Source organism: Pseudophryne corroboree, chromosome 10 (genome assembly GCF_028390025.1).
Source record: "Pseudophryne corroboree isolate aPseCor3 chromosome 10, aPseCor3.hap2, whole genome shotgun sequence".
NCBI classification, from domain to species: domain Eukaryota; kingdom Metazoa; phylum Chordata; class Amphibia; order Anura; family Myobatrachidae; genus Pseudophryne; species Pseudophryne corroboree.
In genome coordinates this window covers 210,388,233-210,406,993 of record NC_086453.1, presented here as the reverse complement: position 1 = coordinate 210,406,993, position 18,761 = coordinate 210,388,233, and the positions used below count along the sequence as shown (strand labels likewise).

Below are 18,761 nucleotides of genomic sequence, written 5' to 3'. Positions count from 1 at the left end.
GGGGGGACCCCTTGATTGAAGGGGTCCCCACTCCCCCAGGGTACCCCGGCCAGGGGTGACTAGTTGGATATTTGATGCCACGGCCGCAGGGCACTATATAAAAGTGACCCCCGGCTGTGGCATTATCTGTCCAGCTAGTGGAGCCCGATGCTGGTGTTAAAAATATGGGGGACCCCTACTCGTTTTGTCCCCCGTATTTTTGGCACCAGCATCAGGCGCAGAGCCCGGTGCTGGTTTTAAAAATACGGGGGATCCCTGCCCGATTTTTCCCCTGCATTTTTAGAACCAGGACCAGCTCAATGAGCCCGAGGCTGGTTATGCTTTGGAGGGGGGACCCCACGCCATTTTTTTTTCGGGTTTTTCCCCGTTTTTTCCCGTTTTTTAAAATCGCGGTAAAATCCGCAAAATCGGCCGATTTTCGCCCGCGACTCTGGCGAATCCGTTTTTCATTGCATATGGTGAATTCCGGAAGCCACCTTCCGGAATTCACCTGGCGAATTTGGTCGAATTGAAAAAACGGCGATAATTGCCGCGATTTCGCCCGCTATTGCATATACCCCATAGTGAGAACTAATAAATGTTACCTTGGGCCCTCTCAGGATGTGGTGCTCCAATATAACAGGCAGACCCCAATCTTTCTCCGGGTATGGGTCATTAGGTCGACATGTACTAGGTCGACATGAAAAAAGGTCGAAATTAGTTTTTTTTAAAACTTTTTTTGGTGTCGTTATCTTTGTAAAGTGACGGGGAACCGGAATTAGTGCACTGTGTCCCCTCGCACAAGGGCAAGGTGCCTCGCTCCGCTGCGCTCGGCACAGGTTACTATTCCCAATCGTAGTCCACGTAGATCGTAAAGTATGAAAAAGTTAAAAAAAAAAAAAGTGAGAAACTCATGTCGATCTTTTTCCATGTCGACCTAAGTCTTGTCGACCTAATGACCGTAAGCCCTTTCTCCATACCCTCCACAAAGCCCGCTGTGGTTCCCTAAACAACGGACACCTGTCTGTTACAGAATCCATGCTTTGCTGTTACATACTGTATTGAGCAGAGTATACATGTTGCTGCTCTGTTTTCTTGGTGACCATCATCACATACTAAATACAAACCTTAAACATCTATATGCACTCACATTGACGCACAATGATATATTTGAATTCTGGTTATTAGAAGAATGCTCCCCTATGTTCTATATGAATAATTCCTGTCTTTCTACAGGGGGTGCCACCAACTACATTGGGAGGTACAAATATTTCAAGAGCAAAAAAGGAGGCGAATACTGTTTTTTAGGTGCACAAAAAATTATATACAGTGTTTACACTAAAACTTAACCTTTATTATATTCAGTAGATAAAATGGTTACTTATATACTCGATGAGTGTTACAGTGAAGAATAGAGGTTAAAATCGCTTGGCTACATATACACATAAGTGACACTGAAAAAAATGAAGATGTGAAATAAAAAGTTAATTAAAAGTGTCCACTTGTTACTATCTCTGATGTATCTTGTAATAAGTTGCTAAATACACATATGTCGAAAGATAATCATCCCACATATATATTAAGTTAGAAGGTCAGTGAATCTTGAAAAGATGCTATCTATTTCAGACGTGCAAAGTCTGAAAACCAAGTAAGGCTCGTATAAGAGGTAATTCTTCTCCCTGATTGAAGCCCAGTAAGTGTACAGTGATGGCAACTGACTATTTGAGGTCACCTACCTCATATTCACTATAAACAATTTTCCAATTAGCCTTAAAGCAAAGTATTTATTTATAATGAATACAAGTTATGTGGACTTCTTCTACTGGTTTTAATCAATTGGACTCCTTCAGTAGTAATTGTCACGAGTAGGTATTGGCCCCTATATTTAAATTTCTTATTTCTTAGGGGTGTTCCCAATTAATAATGGCCATTGAAATATAAGAGCCTTCTTCTGCTGTATTACAAACCTGGGGTGCCTTGAGAAACGCGTTTGGGAATCACTGCTATAGGGAGTTTTCTCAGTAATGGTTTAGTAAGAACTACCAGAACTCATTAGGCTTACCATACTGTTCCTTTAAACTGGGACACTCATGAATTACACAGGTTCTGTGGATGGCTGACTTCAAGTCTGTATTTCACCTGGTTTTAATCAGCCGCAGAACCTGTGTGTAATTTATGTGTCAAGGTTTACAGGGATAGTATGGTAAGCCTAATTATATCATACTTGCCTACCTGACCCTCTCCACGAGGGAGAAAATGCTCTGTTCCTGGACTTTCCTGGTAATGTATGATTGCCATCACCTGTGGTAAGCTAGTTAATTGATAAGAAAGGTGTTTCACCACAGGTGATGGCAATCATACATTACCAGGAAAGTCCAGGAACAGAGCATTTTCTCCCTCATGGAGAGGGTCAGGTAGGCAAGTATGAATTATATACTGTAAAGCAGGGGTTCTCAAACTCGGTCCTCAGGACCCCACACAGTGCATGTTTTGCAGGTAACCCAGCAGGTGCACAGGTGTATTAATTACTCACAGACACATTTTAAAAGGTCCACAGGTGGAGCTAATTATTTCACTTGTGATTCTGTGAGGAGACCTGCAAAACATGCACTGTGTGGGGTCCTGAGGACCGAGTTTGAGAACCTGTGCTGTAAAGGGTCAAATTCGAGTTTGATAATATGTATTTTTTTTCAATACAGTATATGGATATTTTTAAGAGGACAATAGAGAAAATAAAAAGGTAATGATATGCAATATTAGCAAATGAAGAGCAATAGATGAATAATGAGTGTTTGAATTGTGCAAATTTATAGGTTCATATGTTGCTAACAGTAAGAAATAAGGGGAGTCATGTGCAATATCAGAGCTTTACTAAACATCCTCTTGTCACCATATAGGCTAGTCCACAGGTTCTCAAACTCGGGTCTCAGAATCCCACACAGTGCATGTTTTGCAGGTAACCCAGCAGGAGCGCAGGTATATTAATTACTTATAGACACATTTTAAAAGGTTCACAGGTGGCGCTAATTATTTCACTTGGGATTCTATGAGTAGAAAACATGCACCCTGTGGGGTCCTGGGGACCGAGTTTGAGAACCTGTGGGCTAGTCAAAGTACAGTAAGTTGCATTTGCTCTTAAGTAAACTCAGCTATATTTAGAAATACAAGGAATTCATCTACCAGTGAAACACTTAATATACTTGAAAGAAAGAATAACTGATGATTGCACATTACCTGTGGCACGTGGTCTGTGGGAAACATAATACAGCAAAAACTAGCAGGATCCAGGTGATGTATCCCATGTCTTTATCAATGGATGGTTATAGTCTGTAACTGGACTCCTTAAAAATAATACAGTGATGCCATCCTGTTCTATGTGGTTTGTGCTGTGCTAGATGCCAGCTCAGATCACTAGATGCCAATGGAAAACAGTGCCCAGAAATGCACAGTTCAAGCCGTGGAGAGCAGATTGCTGGACTGTCATGTGTTCTCTTCTCTGCTCTGACTGCCACAGTCAGTGCACACGTGTCTGAGCTCTGCGTGGCATCAAACAAGAGATTCTATTACCACAAGTATTCATATACACGAACACTGTATTGTGTGTGTGTGTGTGTGTGTGTGTGTGTGTGTGTGTATATTATATATATATATTCTCATCTTATAAGGGTGTCTGTACTCCCAGGTAGGGCCGTAACTAGGTGTGTGCGAGAGGGGCCTCGCACACAGCGCAGAGCCCTGGGGAGCGCACAGTCACGGCCCTGTTTAACACTGTACGGAGCATCAGAGCTCCGTACAGCCCCATTGCCCAGCCGCAGCCCACAGTGCCGGCGCTACCCGCTCAGCAAAGTAGGGAGGCGCCGCACATCAAAGGCGCTCTCTCCACTCTGCTACACCTGGCTTTCTAGTATTGCTGCCAGCTGCCGCGTCCCTGTCACACTGACAAGCAGCGGCGGCACTGGCAGCATAAACAGAAGGCTCCTCAATCTGATCTCCGGTTTCAGGGACCTCCCACCTCCCCGCTGCACCTGTCAATCCGGATGACAGACAGGCAGCAGCGTCGCGTCCACCCCCCTCTTCCCTCCCCCTGTCACTAAAGAGTCTGCAGTCTTCAGCAGGTGCCTGCTCCCTCCCCCCCTCCCATCAGTGGACATTCCGCGGGGCCCGGGCACCTTTATTTTTCCTTTGCAGCCACATGCTGCACTGTGCTGAGACTGCAGAAGTCGGGCAGACAACGATGCTCTGCTGTGCCTGCTTCCTCGTTAGGCAGGAACAGGAAGTCACGTGTGCACATGTGACTGCACTGGAGGATCCTTCACACATGAGAAGAGGAGCAGCGCAGACAGCCCAGCAGATCTAGCAGGCAGCCATACCTACTCGAGGAGCAGACAGTCAGGTAAATGCTGCTGCTGACCCACACGGGGAAACTGATATATTATTGTGTGCTAAGGGTGGGAGGGAGGAAGGGGATGGAATATAAATGTGTGCTGGGGAAGGGGGGGGGACGGGACGGGGGGGGACTGGTATATAAATGTGTGCTGGGGAAGGGGGGGGGACTGGTATATAAATGTGTGCTGGGGAAGGGGGGGGGAAATGGTATATAAATGTGTGCTGGGGAAGGAGGGGAATGGTATATAAATGTGTGCTGGGGAAGGGGGGGAATGGTATATAAATGTGTGCTATATAAATGTGTGCTGGGGAAGGGGGGGAATGGTATATAAATGTGTGCTGGGGAATGGGGGGGTATGGTATATAAATGTGTGCTGGGGAATGGGGGGGCATGGTATATAAATGGGGTTCACTATGGTGTGCCAGCGGACGGGCTCCCGGCGACCAGGATACCGGCACCGGGAGCCCGACCGCCGGCTTACCAACAGTGTGTCAAGCGCAATTGAGCCCCTTGCGGGCTCGCTGCACTCGCCACGTTACGCTATTTTATTCTCCCTCCAGGGGGGTCGTGGACCCCCACGAGGGAGAACAATTGTCAGTATGCCTGCTGACGGGGTCCCGGCGCCGGGATCCCGTCAGTCGGCATACTGAAGACCACCCATATAAATGTGTGCTGGGGAGTGGCATATTAATGTATGCTGGGGGGGGGGAAAGTGGCATATTAATGTGTTTCTTTTGTCAATTAATGCATTTTCCCACTGCTTTTCACCCAGTGCTTCTCCCCGGCCGTCACCTCTCTCCTGTCACCCACTAACTCGCATCTCTCTTTCCCCATCACCTCTCTCTCCGTACAGTGGAGCTGAGGCGGCTTGCGGGTGGGGCATGTTGGCGGGTCCTCCCCGCTCCCATACTCCGTAAACAGGGGGATACTGTCTGCCGTAATGTGTAAAAAGGGGGGCGTTGTCTGCCGTAATGTATAAAAAGGGGGACGCTGTGTGCCGTAATGTGTAAAAGGGGCTCTACCTGGTGTAGTGGAGCTACTGTGCGGTGTAATTTGAATAATGGAGACTACTGTGCACCGTAGTATGAATTGGTATTATTTTGTGGCCACACCCTTTCCCCATTAAGCCACGCCCCTATGTTTTTTTTTTTGCGCGCGCCTACTGCCCATGTTTTCCATAAGGTGTGTGTGTGGGGGGGGGTGGGGGCACCAATGCCATTTCTTGCACACAGCGCTAAAATGCCTAGTTACGGCACTGCTACCAGGAGTACAATTTGAGTATAATGAACTTGGCATTGTCATGAATCTGACCCTTCTCTTCTTTATGGGGGATTGCAACAACAAACTGGAAATCAATTACCAAAGCCTAATATTAAACACAAGCCCCAAACTTGCGCTTCATACCAAGGGTATTTAGAAATGTCCGACAACCATATGCTTGCCAGAAGGAGGAATATTGTAGATACATTCTCACCAGCAGGTAGGGTAACTCTGAATTATGACAGTTTACACGGATACGCTTTTCTGCTGCGGGGTACACTGGGCTCCACAAGTCTGGACAATGGGGTGTAGAGTAGGATCTTGATCCGAGGCACCAACAGGCTCAAAGCTTTGACTGTTCCCAGAATGCACAGCGCTGCCTCCTCTATAACCCCGCCTCCCAGCACAGGAGCTCAGTTTGTCAATTGGTACTGCAGTAAGCAGACACTTAACAGAGGGGCTGCTCCAGGCAGCCCTAAGAAAAGCTTTTTATGAGGTAAAAAGTGAAGACTTCAAGGGCAGCAGCAGGGGTAAATGTCTTCTGACATTCTCTGCTACAGCTCCAGCTCTCCCCAGCGGCGCTGTACACTCCCGAGCCCTGGTTGCCGGGTACCTACAGCGGAGGCTCCGGTTTACTTCACGTTAGGCACACACGGCTGGGGCTCTCCAGTATCGCGTGGCTGTGCTTCGGGAGGTGGTAAGTGGGTCCCGCTCGCGATCCGGCGCGTGCTGGCGGTGGACACTGTGGATACAGGCGATCCCACTAGATCACCAGGGCATGGGCGCAGGTCAGGTTTTCTCTTAAAACCGATTTTAATATCGCCCACAGTACCCCGTGGTTTTGCCAGCAAGGGGGATAAGACATAGATCTGAAGCCCCTCCCCCAGCCCCAGGGTGCCATTTCCAGCAAGTGTTCCCGCCCTGGAGCTGCATCTCTGTCTTTCCTCACTCCCTGTCAGTGTCTGCGGCGCCATTACTCCTCAGCTCACTGTTCCTGGGACTGCTTGGGCAAATCCTCCTATGTAAAGCCGCCTGGTTGTCAGTGCTGTGACTTACATGACACTTAAGTATTCTACCTGCCTTTTTAGTCAGTGTTAGTTAAGAAAGAGTGCATTTAGTCAGGGGTTTATAGTACAATTACCCTGTGATATACATCCAGTTTCTTACTGTGTAGTGTTATATCTATTGACTATATAGCTGTGTAAGCTAGTCCAGTGCAGTATTATTGTCTGTAATAACCTCTGCATTGTACAAACTGTGACTATCTGTGTGTGCATTGATAGCTGAGTGGTGTCCATTTCGTCTTTCACTCAACTTGCTATCCCTATATTCTATAACCTGAGGGTGCTTGGTGCGTCAGGTGTTATTTAATATAGGAATTTCACAAAGATATACTGTATTACATATTTTTCTCTGTGATTTAGTCACCATATCTCTCCTTTATCTCTGCTGGTGCTGACTACACTGCGCAGGGGTTTGGGTTTAGGGATATAGTGCTGCTCAGTGTCGGACTGGGGCATAAAGCGCCCACCAGGGAAATGCAATCACAGGGGCCCACTAAGGGGCGTTGCCATATGCTGGAAGGGGTGTGGCCACCTGGTCAGAGAGGAGTGGCCAGCCATTATGGGCGCCACCTAGCATAGTATATAATAAAAAATAAAATAAAAAAAAATTACCTTTCAAATATGGCCAGTTTCACCGATAAAATGGTGTTAAAATAATTACAGAGATGGCATGTGTATTAATCAATATAAAAACTTTATTTATTCTGATAAACATATGCATGAATGACTACAAAAATATTATAAATCACAGAAAATGAACCAGCAGCATTTGAATTCCGGCACACATTAACCATCATAGCTGTTGTATTTCACAGTTATGGACATACAGTATCTTTACTTCAACACAGAACATTTGATACAAACACAAAACATAGAAATCCAGTTCCTTGATATTGAAACATAACTCTACATAGCAATAACTTTATAAATATGTAAACCTTTATACTGACAAGCACGTGCATGAATAAATAAAAAAATATATATAATTATAAATAACAGAAAATTAAACCTCAGTGCTTGAGCGATACCACAAATTATAACTGTTGTAATTCACAGTTACAGTATGAACATTTTTTTTTAGGTTTAAGACAGAACGTTTGATGCAGACACAAAATAAAACTCGAGTTCTTGGATATTCGAACTTCACACTACACAACAAATCAGTAAACAACCTTTATCCTGACAAACATGAATAAATGCAAAATATAATTATAAATAACAGAAAATTAAATATCACTGTTTACATGTCAGCACATACATTAGCCATCATAACTGTTGTAACTCACAGATATAAAGGCATTTTTAAGTAGTTTAAGACCAAGAATGTTTAATGCAAACAACAGAAGAAAATGTGAATCAACTTCCCTGATATTCAAACTTCAGTTCGGAGTTTAAAATAATGCAGGCTTGCCTACCCTCCCGCATTCACCGGGAGGCTCCTGATTTTTAAATGAGCCTCCCGCTGCCCCGCAAACATTTGCTGCCTCCCGGTTTTCAACTGTTATCCCCGTAAATCCGGTCTGCGCAAATCCAGAAATGCGGGGGATGGAGCCTGCGCCAAAGACATCATGGCCAGCCACCGCGGGGTTGTGAGCAGCGGTGGGCGTTCTGCTGTGTGCAGTCTGAGAGCCGGGCAGTCTGAGCGGCAGCAATGTAAGCAGAGCAGCCGCATGTACAGTCAGTGGAGCAGGGCTTTGCTTTACAGTGGCTGGCCCCGCCCACCACACTCACAGTGGGTGCGTGCATCGGCCCAGCTTTTCTCTTCCTGGTTCCTGATGTGGCTTTCCTGTGCTGCCTTCCCTCACCACACTGGCCCGGGCGGGCTCCCTGCGCTTCACAGGAGGGAGCAACAAAGCCAGGTTGGTGCAGTACGCACTGGGCGTTATGGGGGGGCTGTGTATACTGTAATATCACTGGATGTAATATGGGTGAGTTTGTAAAATGTAATGTTCTACTGTGTGTAATATGGTGGGGGGGCTGTGTATCATGTAATATAATGTGCTATTGGGTGTAATACGGGAGGGGGTGTACGCTGTGCATAATGCAGTGTAATATGGGGGAGAGGTGGCTGTGTTGGTACTGTGTGTAATATGATGGGGGGGCTGTGTAAAATTTCATATAATGTGCTAGTGGGTGTAATACTGGAGGGGGTGTACGCTGTGCATAGTGTAATGCAGTGCAATATGGGGGAGGGGGGCTGTGTATAAAAAATGTGGTGCTGGATGTAATATGGGGGGTTCTAAAATGTAATGGGATGTGGCACTGTGTGAGATATGGGGGGGGGGGGCTGTGTAAAATGTAATATGTGCTATTGGGTGTAATATGGGTGTGGGGGAGGGACTGTGTGTGCTGTGCATAATACAATGTAATATGGTACTGGTTGTAAAATGGGGGGCTGTGTAAAATGTAATGTGGTACTGGGTGTAATATGGAGGGGGGCTGTGTATGCTGTGTGTAATGTAATTTGGTGCTGTGTGTACTGGGTGTAATATGAGGGAGGGGGCTGTGTATAATGTAATATATTATGGTGCTGTGTGCAGGGCCGTAACTAGGGTATGGCAGGCAGTGCCTTGCACACTACCCACTTTTCATGTGGGCGCACCATCTGCACTTATCCCTATTGGACGGCTTTGTCTGCATAGCTGTTGACAGTTGCAGTGCTACCTGCTGTGTATATTGTAGCAGGTATAGTGCTGGGCAACCCCGAGTCATCATTATCTATCTATAAACCACGCACTCGCACACCAGTGTATATATTGGGGGTTTTCTATTTGTCCGTCACTTCTCACAAATGTGCAGTACACAGTACCTTAATATATAGTGCACCTATTTTTACTCTTATGTACCTATTTTATTACTTTTTTTTTCCCCCCCGCTGCTTTTAGCACTATAGTTTTCATCTGCCATTGTAGGACACCCCCGTGATTGGCAATAAATACGCCCATATTGGGACATAGACAAGCCCTGTGGCGGAGCATGACAGCCACCCCACCCCCTTCCCCCACCCGAAAGTGCAGCATATTTTGTTGCCACCTGGAATCTCCCTGAAACTAGTTTTCAAAAGTAGGCAAGTATGAAATAATGGTAAACAAACATGTACTTCACTATACAGACTAGCTAAATACTGGCATATACTGCCTCCTTCACACACTTAAGTGGTATTGTTGAAGTATTATAGGTAATCAATTAAAAATTAAAGAAGCAGCCTTTCAAGGAGGGAAGATGAATGTGCAAATGTGTCAATGATCTCGTCAAATACAAAGCTGCCTGCAATGTCCCTTTCAGTATTGAGAATCAGAAATGATTCTAGCAGTTCCTGGCCTATCATTGATCTCAGTCGAGTTTTTACAATTTTAAGTTTGGAAAAAACTCTTTCACAAGATACCTGTGTACAAGCTAATGTGAGGAGAGTTTTGTAAACTACAAACAGATTCATATATGCTGCAGAGTGTAAATTGTGATGATATAAGAGCCGGTAGCAGCAGGTCAGGCAGTTTTCACATGCCTTATTTTTCATATCCAAGGACATTGTGTCCTCATCATCAAATTCTTCTTCAGTAACACTTGTTATCTGAGGAGAATCTGGATTTTTAAGCACAGAATAATTCTGCACAAAATTAACTAGTTCTACTTTAAGTTGAACAATGTCTACCTCGGCCAAATCGGCAACTGTTCTCAAAGCTTCTATTGGGATCTCACTCTGACCCTGCTTCATTTGGGCAAACTGCCTTGGGTCAAAGTAGGTTAAATCCCGAATGAGGCTTTCATTTTTTGAAAACCTTCTATCAATACTCTGTACTGCTTGATCAAGTACAACATAGAATGTCTGAATTTCAAAACCTTTAAGGGGGTCTTCTATAGGCTCATCTTGAGATAACTCACCAGGCACAATTTTTTTCCTAGTTATCCTTTTTCCTGGCAGACTTTGTTTGTACTTCTGCACTAACAGAAAGCCCGTCAAGAGAACTATCCACTTTTTCTGTAAATGCATTCACTAATACAATCAGTTTGGAAAATGAAGTTCTAAGCTTTTGAAGCAGACTCTTGGCAGTGGCAACCATTCGCCAAGCCTGTAATATATCCAGGCCAGCAGTCTGCAGATAATCTGAAACAGGAGTCACAATTTCAAAGATCTGCATGACAGAGCCGTCTTAACAGCAGTGTAGGCCCCTGGGCACAGCTATGCACTGGGCCCCCTACCCATGCTCCAGCGGTAGGGGTGGGAGGAGCTATCAGCAGCAGCTTTGATGTCCCGCGGGCAGTAGGTGGTGTTCTATCTTCTGCTCAGCATGTAGGACCTGAAGCAGTGATTTCTGCTAATTACTCCTTTACTGCACAGATGGGGCTAAACTGTAGAAGGGGTCATTGGACTGAATGAAGAAGCCCTGGTACATGACTTCCAGGGTGGTAGGGGGTGTTTAATACGTAGGGGAGGGGTGGCTAGTGGAGTGGGCTTAACATTTATAATTTTACGGTGGGAGGGCAGCTTGCTTGACTGCAGATATCTCAAGTTCCTGAAAATATATTTCTTAGCTTTGAATGGAATAAAATACTAGAGAGTCCCACCTTTCAGAAGGTTCTGGGGACTTGGGGATCAGAGTTCAGGAGCCAGAGCAATTCACCAATGAATATATACAACTGCATATTAGGCATGTGGAGCTGGAGCAGGGACCAGCTGCTTGAAGGCTGATATCTCTGGTTCTGGGCATAGTAGAAACAAGCTGCCAGTGTCCACTAAAAGGGGAGAGTCACAGCTTTTGGCTTATACCCTTAGAAATACTCAAAGTCAGACAGAACCCGAAATATCTGGCTGGGAAGAGCAATTAACGGGCTTGGATGGGGGCCACTGCTTTCAAGTCGGATATCTCTGGTTCCCCAGAGCCGATTTTCAAAAATCTGGTACCCCTGGAAAGAGGGGACTCTCAGCTATCAGCCTAGGGCCCTTATTATCTTGGGGCCCTTGGGCAAGAGCCCATTGAGCCCATACGAAAAGACGGCCCTGCTGCATGAACAGAAATGAGACAAGTAATGTTTTGTCTTGTCCAAACATGGAGCAAGTACTCTGCCTCACTAATGATTTTACTTTCAAACTCTGGAGACAGTGAAATGTATTCCAGGCAATAAAGTAGAGTGCTGTACAATTCATTAGATTGGTCAGAAGCTGACCCAAAAATTGTACTTAATGCCCTAGGCTTGCTCCACCAGCGTGTGTCACCAATTTTCTTTAGTCTGGAAAGTTTTTCCTGCCCATGTCTTTGTTTTGAGACCTGTTCTTTCCACACAGACAATCTTTTGTAACTTGGAAAAAAAACATGCTGTTTTCTCTAAGAGCCCAAATAACAACTTCACTGGAGTTACACATTGAGTGATATCTACAATTACCAAAGTGAGAATATGATCATAACACCAAGTATAGACAGCCTTACAGGATTCACTTTTTATGTGTGCCTGTAATCCATTGTAGCACCCACTCATGTTAGCAGCACCATCAAAAGATCAACCAATAATGTTACTTATGGGCAGAGAAAACATTTCTAGTCGCTCCTTCAGAACTGAAAATAACGCTTCCCCAGTTGTGCTTTTTATATCAACAAGACCAAAGAGTCTGTCAGAAACCATGCCATCTTTGGTGTACCTTAATATAATGCTGCATTGTTCCACAACACCAATATCCTGTGTACTGTCCATTTCCACACTGAATTTCACAGCATCTTTTCTCTATCGTCCTAAGTGGATGCTGGGGTTCCTGAAAGGACCATGGGGAATAGCGGCTCCGCAGGAGACAGGGCACAAAAAAGTAAAGCTTTTACCAGATCAGGTGGTGTGCACTGGCTCCTCCCCCTATGACCCTCCTCCAGACTCCAGTTAGATTTTGTGCCCGAACGAGAAGGGTGCAATCTAGGTGGCTCTCCTAAAGAGCTGCTTAGAGAAAGTTTAGCTTAGGTTTTTTACTTTACAGTGAGTCCTGCTGGCAACAGGATCACTGCAACGAGGGACTTAGGGGAGAAGTAGTGAACTCACCTGCGTGCAGAGTGGATTTGCTGCTTGGCTACTGGACACTAGCTCCAGAGGGACGATCACAGGTACAGCCTGGATGGTCACCGGAGCCGCGCCGCCGGCCCCCTTGCAGACGCTGAAGAGAGAAGAGGTCCAAAATCGGCGGCTGAAGACTCCTGAGTCTTCATAAAGGTAGCGCACAGCACTGCAGCTGTGCGCCATTTTCCTCTCAGCACACTTCACACAACAGTCACTGAGGGTGCAGAGCGCTGGGGGGGGGCGCTCTGAGAGGCAAATAAAAACCTTATTAGAGGCAAAAAATACCTCACATATAGCCCACAGAGGCTATATGGAGATATTTAACCCCTGCCTAACTTCAAAAATAGCGGGAGACGAGCCCGCCGAAAAAGGGGCGGGGCCTATCTCCTCAGCACACAGCGCCATTTTCTCTCACAGAAAAGCTGGAGAGAAGGCTCCCAGGCTCTCCCCTGCACTGCACTACAGAAACAGGGTTAAAACAGAGAGGGGGGGCACTGATTTTGGCGATATTGTATATATATAAAAGATGCTATAAGGGAGAAACACTTATATAAGGTTGTCCCTATATAATTATAGCGTTTTTGGTGTGTGCTGGCAGACTCTCCCTCTGTCTCCCCAAAGGGCTAGTGGGTCCTGTCCTCTGTCAGAGCATTCCCGGTGTGTGTGCTGTGTGTCGGTACGTGTGTGTCGACATGTATGAGGACGATGTTGGTGAGGAGGCGGAGAAATTGCCTGTAATGGTGATGTCACTCTCTAGGGAGTCGACACCGGAATGGATGGCTTATTTAGATTACGTGAGAATGTCAACACGCTGCAAGGTCGGTTGACGACATGAGACGGCCGACAATCTATTAGGACCGGTCCAGGCGTCTCAGAAACACCGTCACACAGACACGGACACTGAATACAGTGTCGACGGTGAATAAACAAACGTATTTCTCATTAGGGCCACACGTTAAGGGCAATGAAGGAGGTGTTACGTGTTTCTGATACTACAAGTACCACAAGAAAGGGTATTATGTGGGAGTGAAAAAACTACCTGTAGTTTTTCCTGAATCAGATAAAATAAAATGAAGTGTGTGAGGATGCGTAGGGTTACCCCGATAGCAAATATTGGCGTTATACCCTTTCCCGCCAGAAATTAGGGTACGTTGGGAAACACCCCTTAGGGTGATAAGGCGCTCACACGCTTATCAAGTGGCGTTACCGTCTCCAGATACGGCCGCCCTCAAGGAGCCAGCTGATAGGAAGCTGGAAAAATATCCTAAAAAGTATATACACACATACGGTGGTTATACTGCGACCAGCGATCGCCATCAGCCTGGAGATGCAGTGCTGGGTTGGCTTGGTCGGATTCCCTGACTGAAAATATTTTATTCATGTAGAGCATTTAATAGGATGCATTCTATATATATGTATGTGAGATGCACAGAGGGATATTTGCTCTCTGGCATCAAGATAAGTGCGTTGTCCATATCTCCCAGAAGATGTCAGGGACACGACAGTGGTCAGGTGATACAGATCCCATACGGCAGATGGAAGTATTGCTGTATAAAGGGAAGGAGTTATTTGGGGGTCGGTCCATCGGACCTGGGGACCACAGCAACAGCTGGGAAATCCAACCTTTTTTACCCCAAGTTACATCTCAGCTAAAAAAGACACCGTCTTTTCAGCCTCAATCTTTCCTTTCCCATGAGGGCATGCAGGCAAAAGGCCAGTCATATCTGCCCAGACATAGAGGTAAGGGAAGTAGACTGCAGCAGGCAGCCCTTTCCCAGGAAAAGAAGCCCTCCACCGCGTCTGCCAAGTCCTCAGCATGACGCTGGGGCCGTGCAAGCGGACTCAAGGTGGGGGGGTAGTCTCAAGAGTCTCAGGGCGCAGTGGGATCACTCGCAAGTTGACCCCTAGATCGTACGAGTATTATCCCAGGGGTAAAGATTGGAGAGTCAAGACATCTTCTCCTCGCAGGTTCCTGAAGTCTGCTTTACCAACGGCTCCCTCCGACAGGGAGGCAGCATTGGAAACAATTCACAAGCTGTATATCCAGCAGGTGATAATCAAAGTACCCCTCCTACGACAAGGAAAAGGGTATTATTTTTCCACACTATATGGTGGTACTGAAGCCAGACGGCTTGGTGACACATAGTCTAAATCTAAAATGTTTTGAACACTTACATAAAAGGTTCAAATCGAGATAAAGTCACTCAGAGCAGTGATAGCGAACCGGAAAAAAGGGGACTATATGGTGTCCCTGGACATCAAGGATTACCTCCATGTCCAAATTTTGTCCTTCTCATCAAGGGTACCTCTGGTTCGTGGTACAGAACTGTCAATATCAGTTTGAATTATCCACGGCACCCCGGGCCTTTTTACCAAGGTAATGGCCGAAAAGATGTTTCTTCAAAGAAAAAAGGCATCTAAATTATCCCTTACTTGCACGACCTAAAAAGGGCAAGTTCCAGAGAACAGTTGGAGGTCGGAAGAGCACTATCTAAAGTAGTTCTTCGACGGCACGACTGGATTCTAAATATTCCAAGAATCGCAGCTGTTTTCCGACGATACGTCTGCTGTTCCTAGGGATGATTCTGGACACGGTTCAGAAAAAGGTTTTTCTTCCCGAGGAAAAAGCCAAGGAGTTATCCGACCTGTCAGGAACCTCCTAAAACCAGGAAAGGTGTCTGTACATCAATGCACAAGAGTCCTGGGAAAAATGGTGGCTTTTTACGAAGCAATTCCATTCGACAGATTCCATGCAAGAATTTTCCAAAGGGATCTGTTGGACAAATGGTCAGGGTCGCATCCTCAGATGCACCTGCGAATAACCCTGTCGCCAAGGACAAGGGTATATCTTCTGTGGTGGTTGCAAAAGGCTCATCTATTGGAGGGCCGCAGATTCGGCATACAGGATTTGATCCTGGTGACCACGGACGCCAGCCTGAGAGGCTGGGGAGCAGTCACACAAGGAAGAAACTTCCAGGGGGTATGGACGAACCTGGAAAAGTCTCTTCACATAAACATTCTGGTACTAAGAGCAATCTAAAATGCTCTAAGCCAGGCGGAACCACTCCTGCAAGGAAAACCGGTGTTGATTCAGTCGGACAACATCACGGCGGTCGCCCATGTAAACAGACAGGGCGGCACAAGAAGCAGGAGTGCAATGGCAGAAGCTGCCAAGATTCTTCGCTGGGCGGAGAATCACGTAATAGCACTGTCAGCAGTGTTCTTCCCGGGCGTGGACAACTGGGAAGCAGACTTCCTCAGCAGACACGATATTCACCCGGGAGAGTGGGGTCTTCATCCAGAAGTCTTCCACATGCTAATAAACTGTTGGGAAAGACCAATGGTAGACATGATGGCGTCTCGCCTCAACAAGAAACTGGACAAGTATTGCGCCAGGTCAAGAGATCCACAGGCAATAGCTGTGGACGCATTGGTAACACCTTGGGTGTACAAATCAGTATATGTGTTTCCTCCTCTGCCTCTCATACCAAAGGTATTGAAGATTATACGGTGAAGAGGAGTAAGAACAATACTAGTGGCTCCGGATTGGCCAAGAAGGACTTGGTACCCGGAACTTCAAGAGTTGGTCACGGACGACCCGTGCCCTCTACTTCTGAGAAGGGACCTGCTACAACAGGGTCCCTGTCTCTTTCAAGACTTACCGCGGCTGCGTTTGACGGCATGGCGGTTGAACGCCAGATCCTAAAAGGGAAAGGCATTCCAGAAGAAGTCATTCCTACCTTGATTAAGGCAAGGAAGGAAGTCACCGCGAAACATTATCACCGCATTTGGCGAAAATATGTCGCGTGGTGCGAGGATCGGAGTGTTCCGACGGAGGAATTTCAACTGGGTCGTTTCCTACATTTCCTGCAATCAGGATTGTCTAAGGTTCAAATTTCGGCCCTGTCAATATTCTTCCAAAAAGAATTGGCCTCAGTTCCTGAGGTACAGACTTTTGTTAAAGGAGTACTGCATATACAGCCTCCTGTGTTGCCTCCGGTGGCACCGTGGGATCTAAACGTAGTTTTAGATTTCCTCAAATCCCATTGGTTTGAACCATTGAAAAAGGTGGATTTTAAATATCTCACATGGAAAGTGACTATGTTACTGGCCCTGGCTTCCGCCAGGAGAGTATCTGAATTGGCGGCTTTATCTTATAAAAGCCCTTATCTAATCTTCCATTCGGATAGGGCAGAACTGAGGACTCGTCCGCATTTTCTCCCTAAGGTGGTATCAGCGTTTCACCTGAACCAACCTATTGTGGTGCCTGCGGCCACTGGCGACTTGGAGGACTCCAAGTTGTTGGACGTTGTCAGAGCCTTAAAAATATACATTTCAAGGACGGCTGAAGTCAGAAAATCTGACTCGCTGTTGATACTATATGCACCCAACAAGTTGGGTGCCCCTGCTTCTAAGCAGACGATTGCTCGTTGGATTTGTAACACAATTCAACTTGCTCATTCTGTGGCAGGCCTGCCACAGCCTAAATCTGTTAAGGCCCATTCCACAAGGAAGGTGGGCTCATCTTGGGCGGCTGCCCGAGGGGTCTCGGCATTACAATTCTGCCGAGCAGCTACGTGGTCGGGGGAAAACACGTTTGTAAAATTCTACAAATTTGATACCCTGGCAAAAGAGGACTTGGAATTCTCTCATTCGGTGCTGCAGAGTCATCCGCACTCTCCCGCCCGTTTGGGAGCTTTGGTATAATCCCCATGGTCCTTTCAGGAACCCCAGCATCCACTTAGGACGATAGAGAAAATAAGAATTTACTTACCGATAATTCTATTTCTCGGAGTCCGTAGTGGATGCTGGGCGCCCATCCCAAGTGCGGATTATCTGCAATACTGTACATAGTTATTGTTAACAAATTCGGGTTATATTGTTAAGGAGCCATCTTTAAGAGGCTCTTTCTGTTATCATACTGTTAACTGGGTTTAGATCACAAGTTGTACGGTGTGATTGGTGTGGCTGGTATGAGTCTTACCCGGGATTCAAATTGCCTCCCTTATTGTGTACGCTCGTCCGGGCACAGTACCTAACTGGAGTCTGGAGGCGGGTCATAGGGGGAGGAGCCAGTGCACACCACCTGATCTGGTAAAAGCTTTACTTTTTTGTGCCCTGTCTCCTGCGGAGCCGCTATTCCCCATGGTCCTTTCAGGAACCCCAGCATCCACTACGGACTCCGAGAAATAGAATTATCGGTAAGTAAATTCTTATTTTACATACTGGCTAATTTTCTGCTTTATCATATTTCCCATTATTATTATCAACTTGTTAACTGTTGTTTTACTTAAAAAGGTAACTAGTCCACCCCTTCCTTTACTTTCTTGTTGGCGTCTTTTCCTGGCCTTGCTTTTTGCCAGAGCCGGCCCTAACCAATATGATGCCCTAGGCAAGATTTTGGCTGGTGTCCCCTAGCACCACCGCTGGTTCTGCCTCTGACCTTGCACCTCTTTCCCAGCACCATCACCCCTCACCCATAGCAGTCCTTGTACCCCCTATATTTTAAATAGGAACAGTTCGCACATTTGACGCACAGCCCAAAAAACGGGCATCTTCTTGCTGGGAAGGGGCATGGCCACACAATAATAACCCCAATTCCAATTACGCCACACAGTACTGCAACTTTATTCACATTATATCTTGCGATAGTGTCCATAATTCATATTACATCCCACAGTAGTATCACTTTACCTTATAAACGATAGTCCTCACAGTAGAGCCCCTTATTCACATTACATCACACTGAATTGCTCCTTATTCACATTACACCACACCATATTGCTCTTTATTCACATTAGACGACACAGTAGTGCCCTTTCTATATGCAACGCCACATAGTAGAGCACCTTATACACATAATGCTACACATTAGTAATGCCTTTATACACATAATACCACACAGTAATGCCCCTTACACATATGAGACACATTAATGTCCTTATAAACATAATGCACCTTACACATTATGACAACCTTTATTAATGCCCTTTTACACATAATGTCCCTTACACATATGCCACACATTATTAATG

The 18,761-nt window shown here is 46.0% G+C and overlaps 2 protein-coding genes across 6 annotated transcripts in view; one reads left to right on the top strand and one right to left on the bottom strand.

Annotated features, from left to right (window-relative positions):
* Positions 1-4,237, bottom strand: part of GABRD (gamma-aminobutyric acid type A receptor subunit delta) — a 310,753-nt gene extending 306,516 nt beyond the window's left edge. Inside the window, exons 1-2 of one of the 4 annotated variants that reach the window (XM_063943053.1) lie at positions 4,149-4,237; positions 3,214-3,515 (exon numbers count right to left, since the gene is read on the bottom strand). In XM_063943053.1, coding sequence (XP_063799123.1) covers positions 3,214-3,281 — 68 coding nt within the window. In that variant the 5' untranslated portion in view covers positions 3,282-3,515; positions 4,149-4,237. Of the gene's footprint in view, positions 1-3,213; positions 3,997-4,148 lie in introns of those variants that run through there. The other 3 variants (XM_063943056.1, XM_063943054.1, XM_063943055.1) reach the window with 3 other exon arrangements.
* A 46-nt stretch (positions 4,238-4,283) lies between these two features.
* The window catches only part of LOC134966378 (uncharacterized), a 40,643-nt gene continuing 26,165 nt past the window's right edge, over positions 4,284-18,761 (top strand). For both annotated transcript variants that reach the window (XR_010188635.1, XM_063943059.1), the window contains exon 1: positions 4,284-4,372. The gene's annotated coding sequence lies outside the window, so the exon portion shown is untranslated. The remainder of the gene's footprint in view (positions 4,373-18,761) is intronic.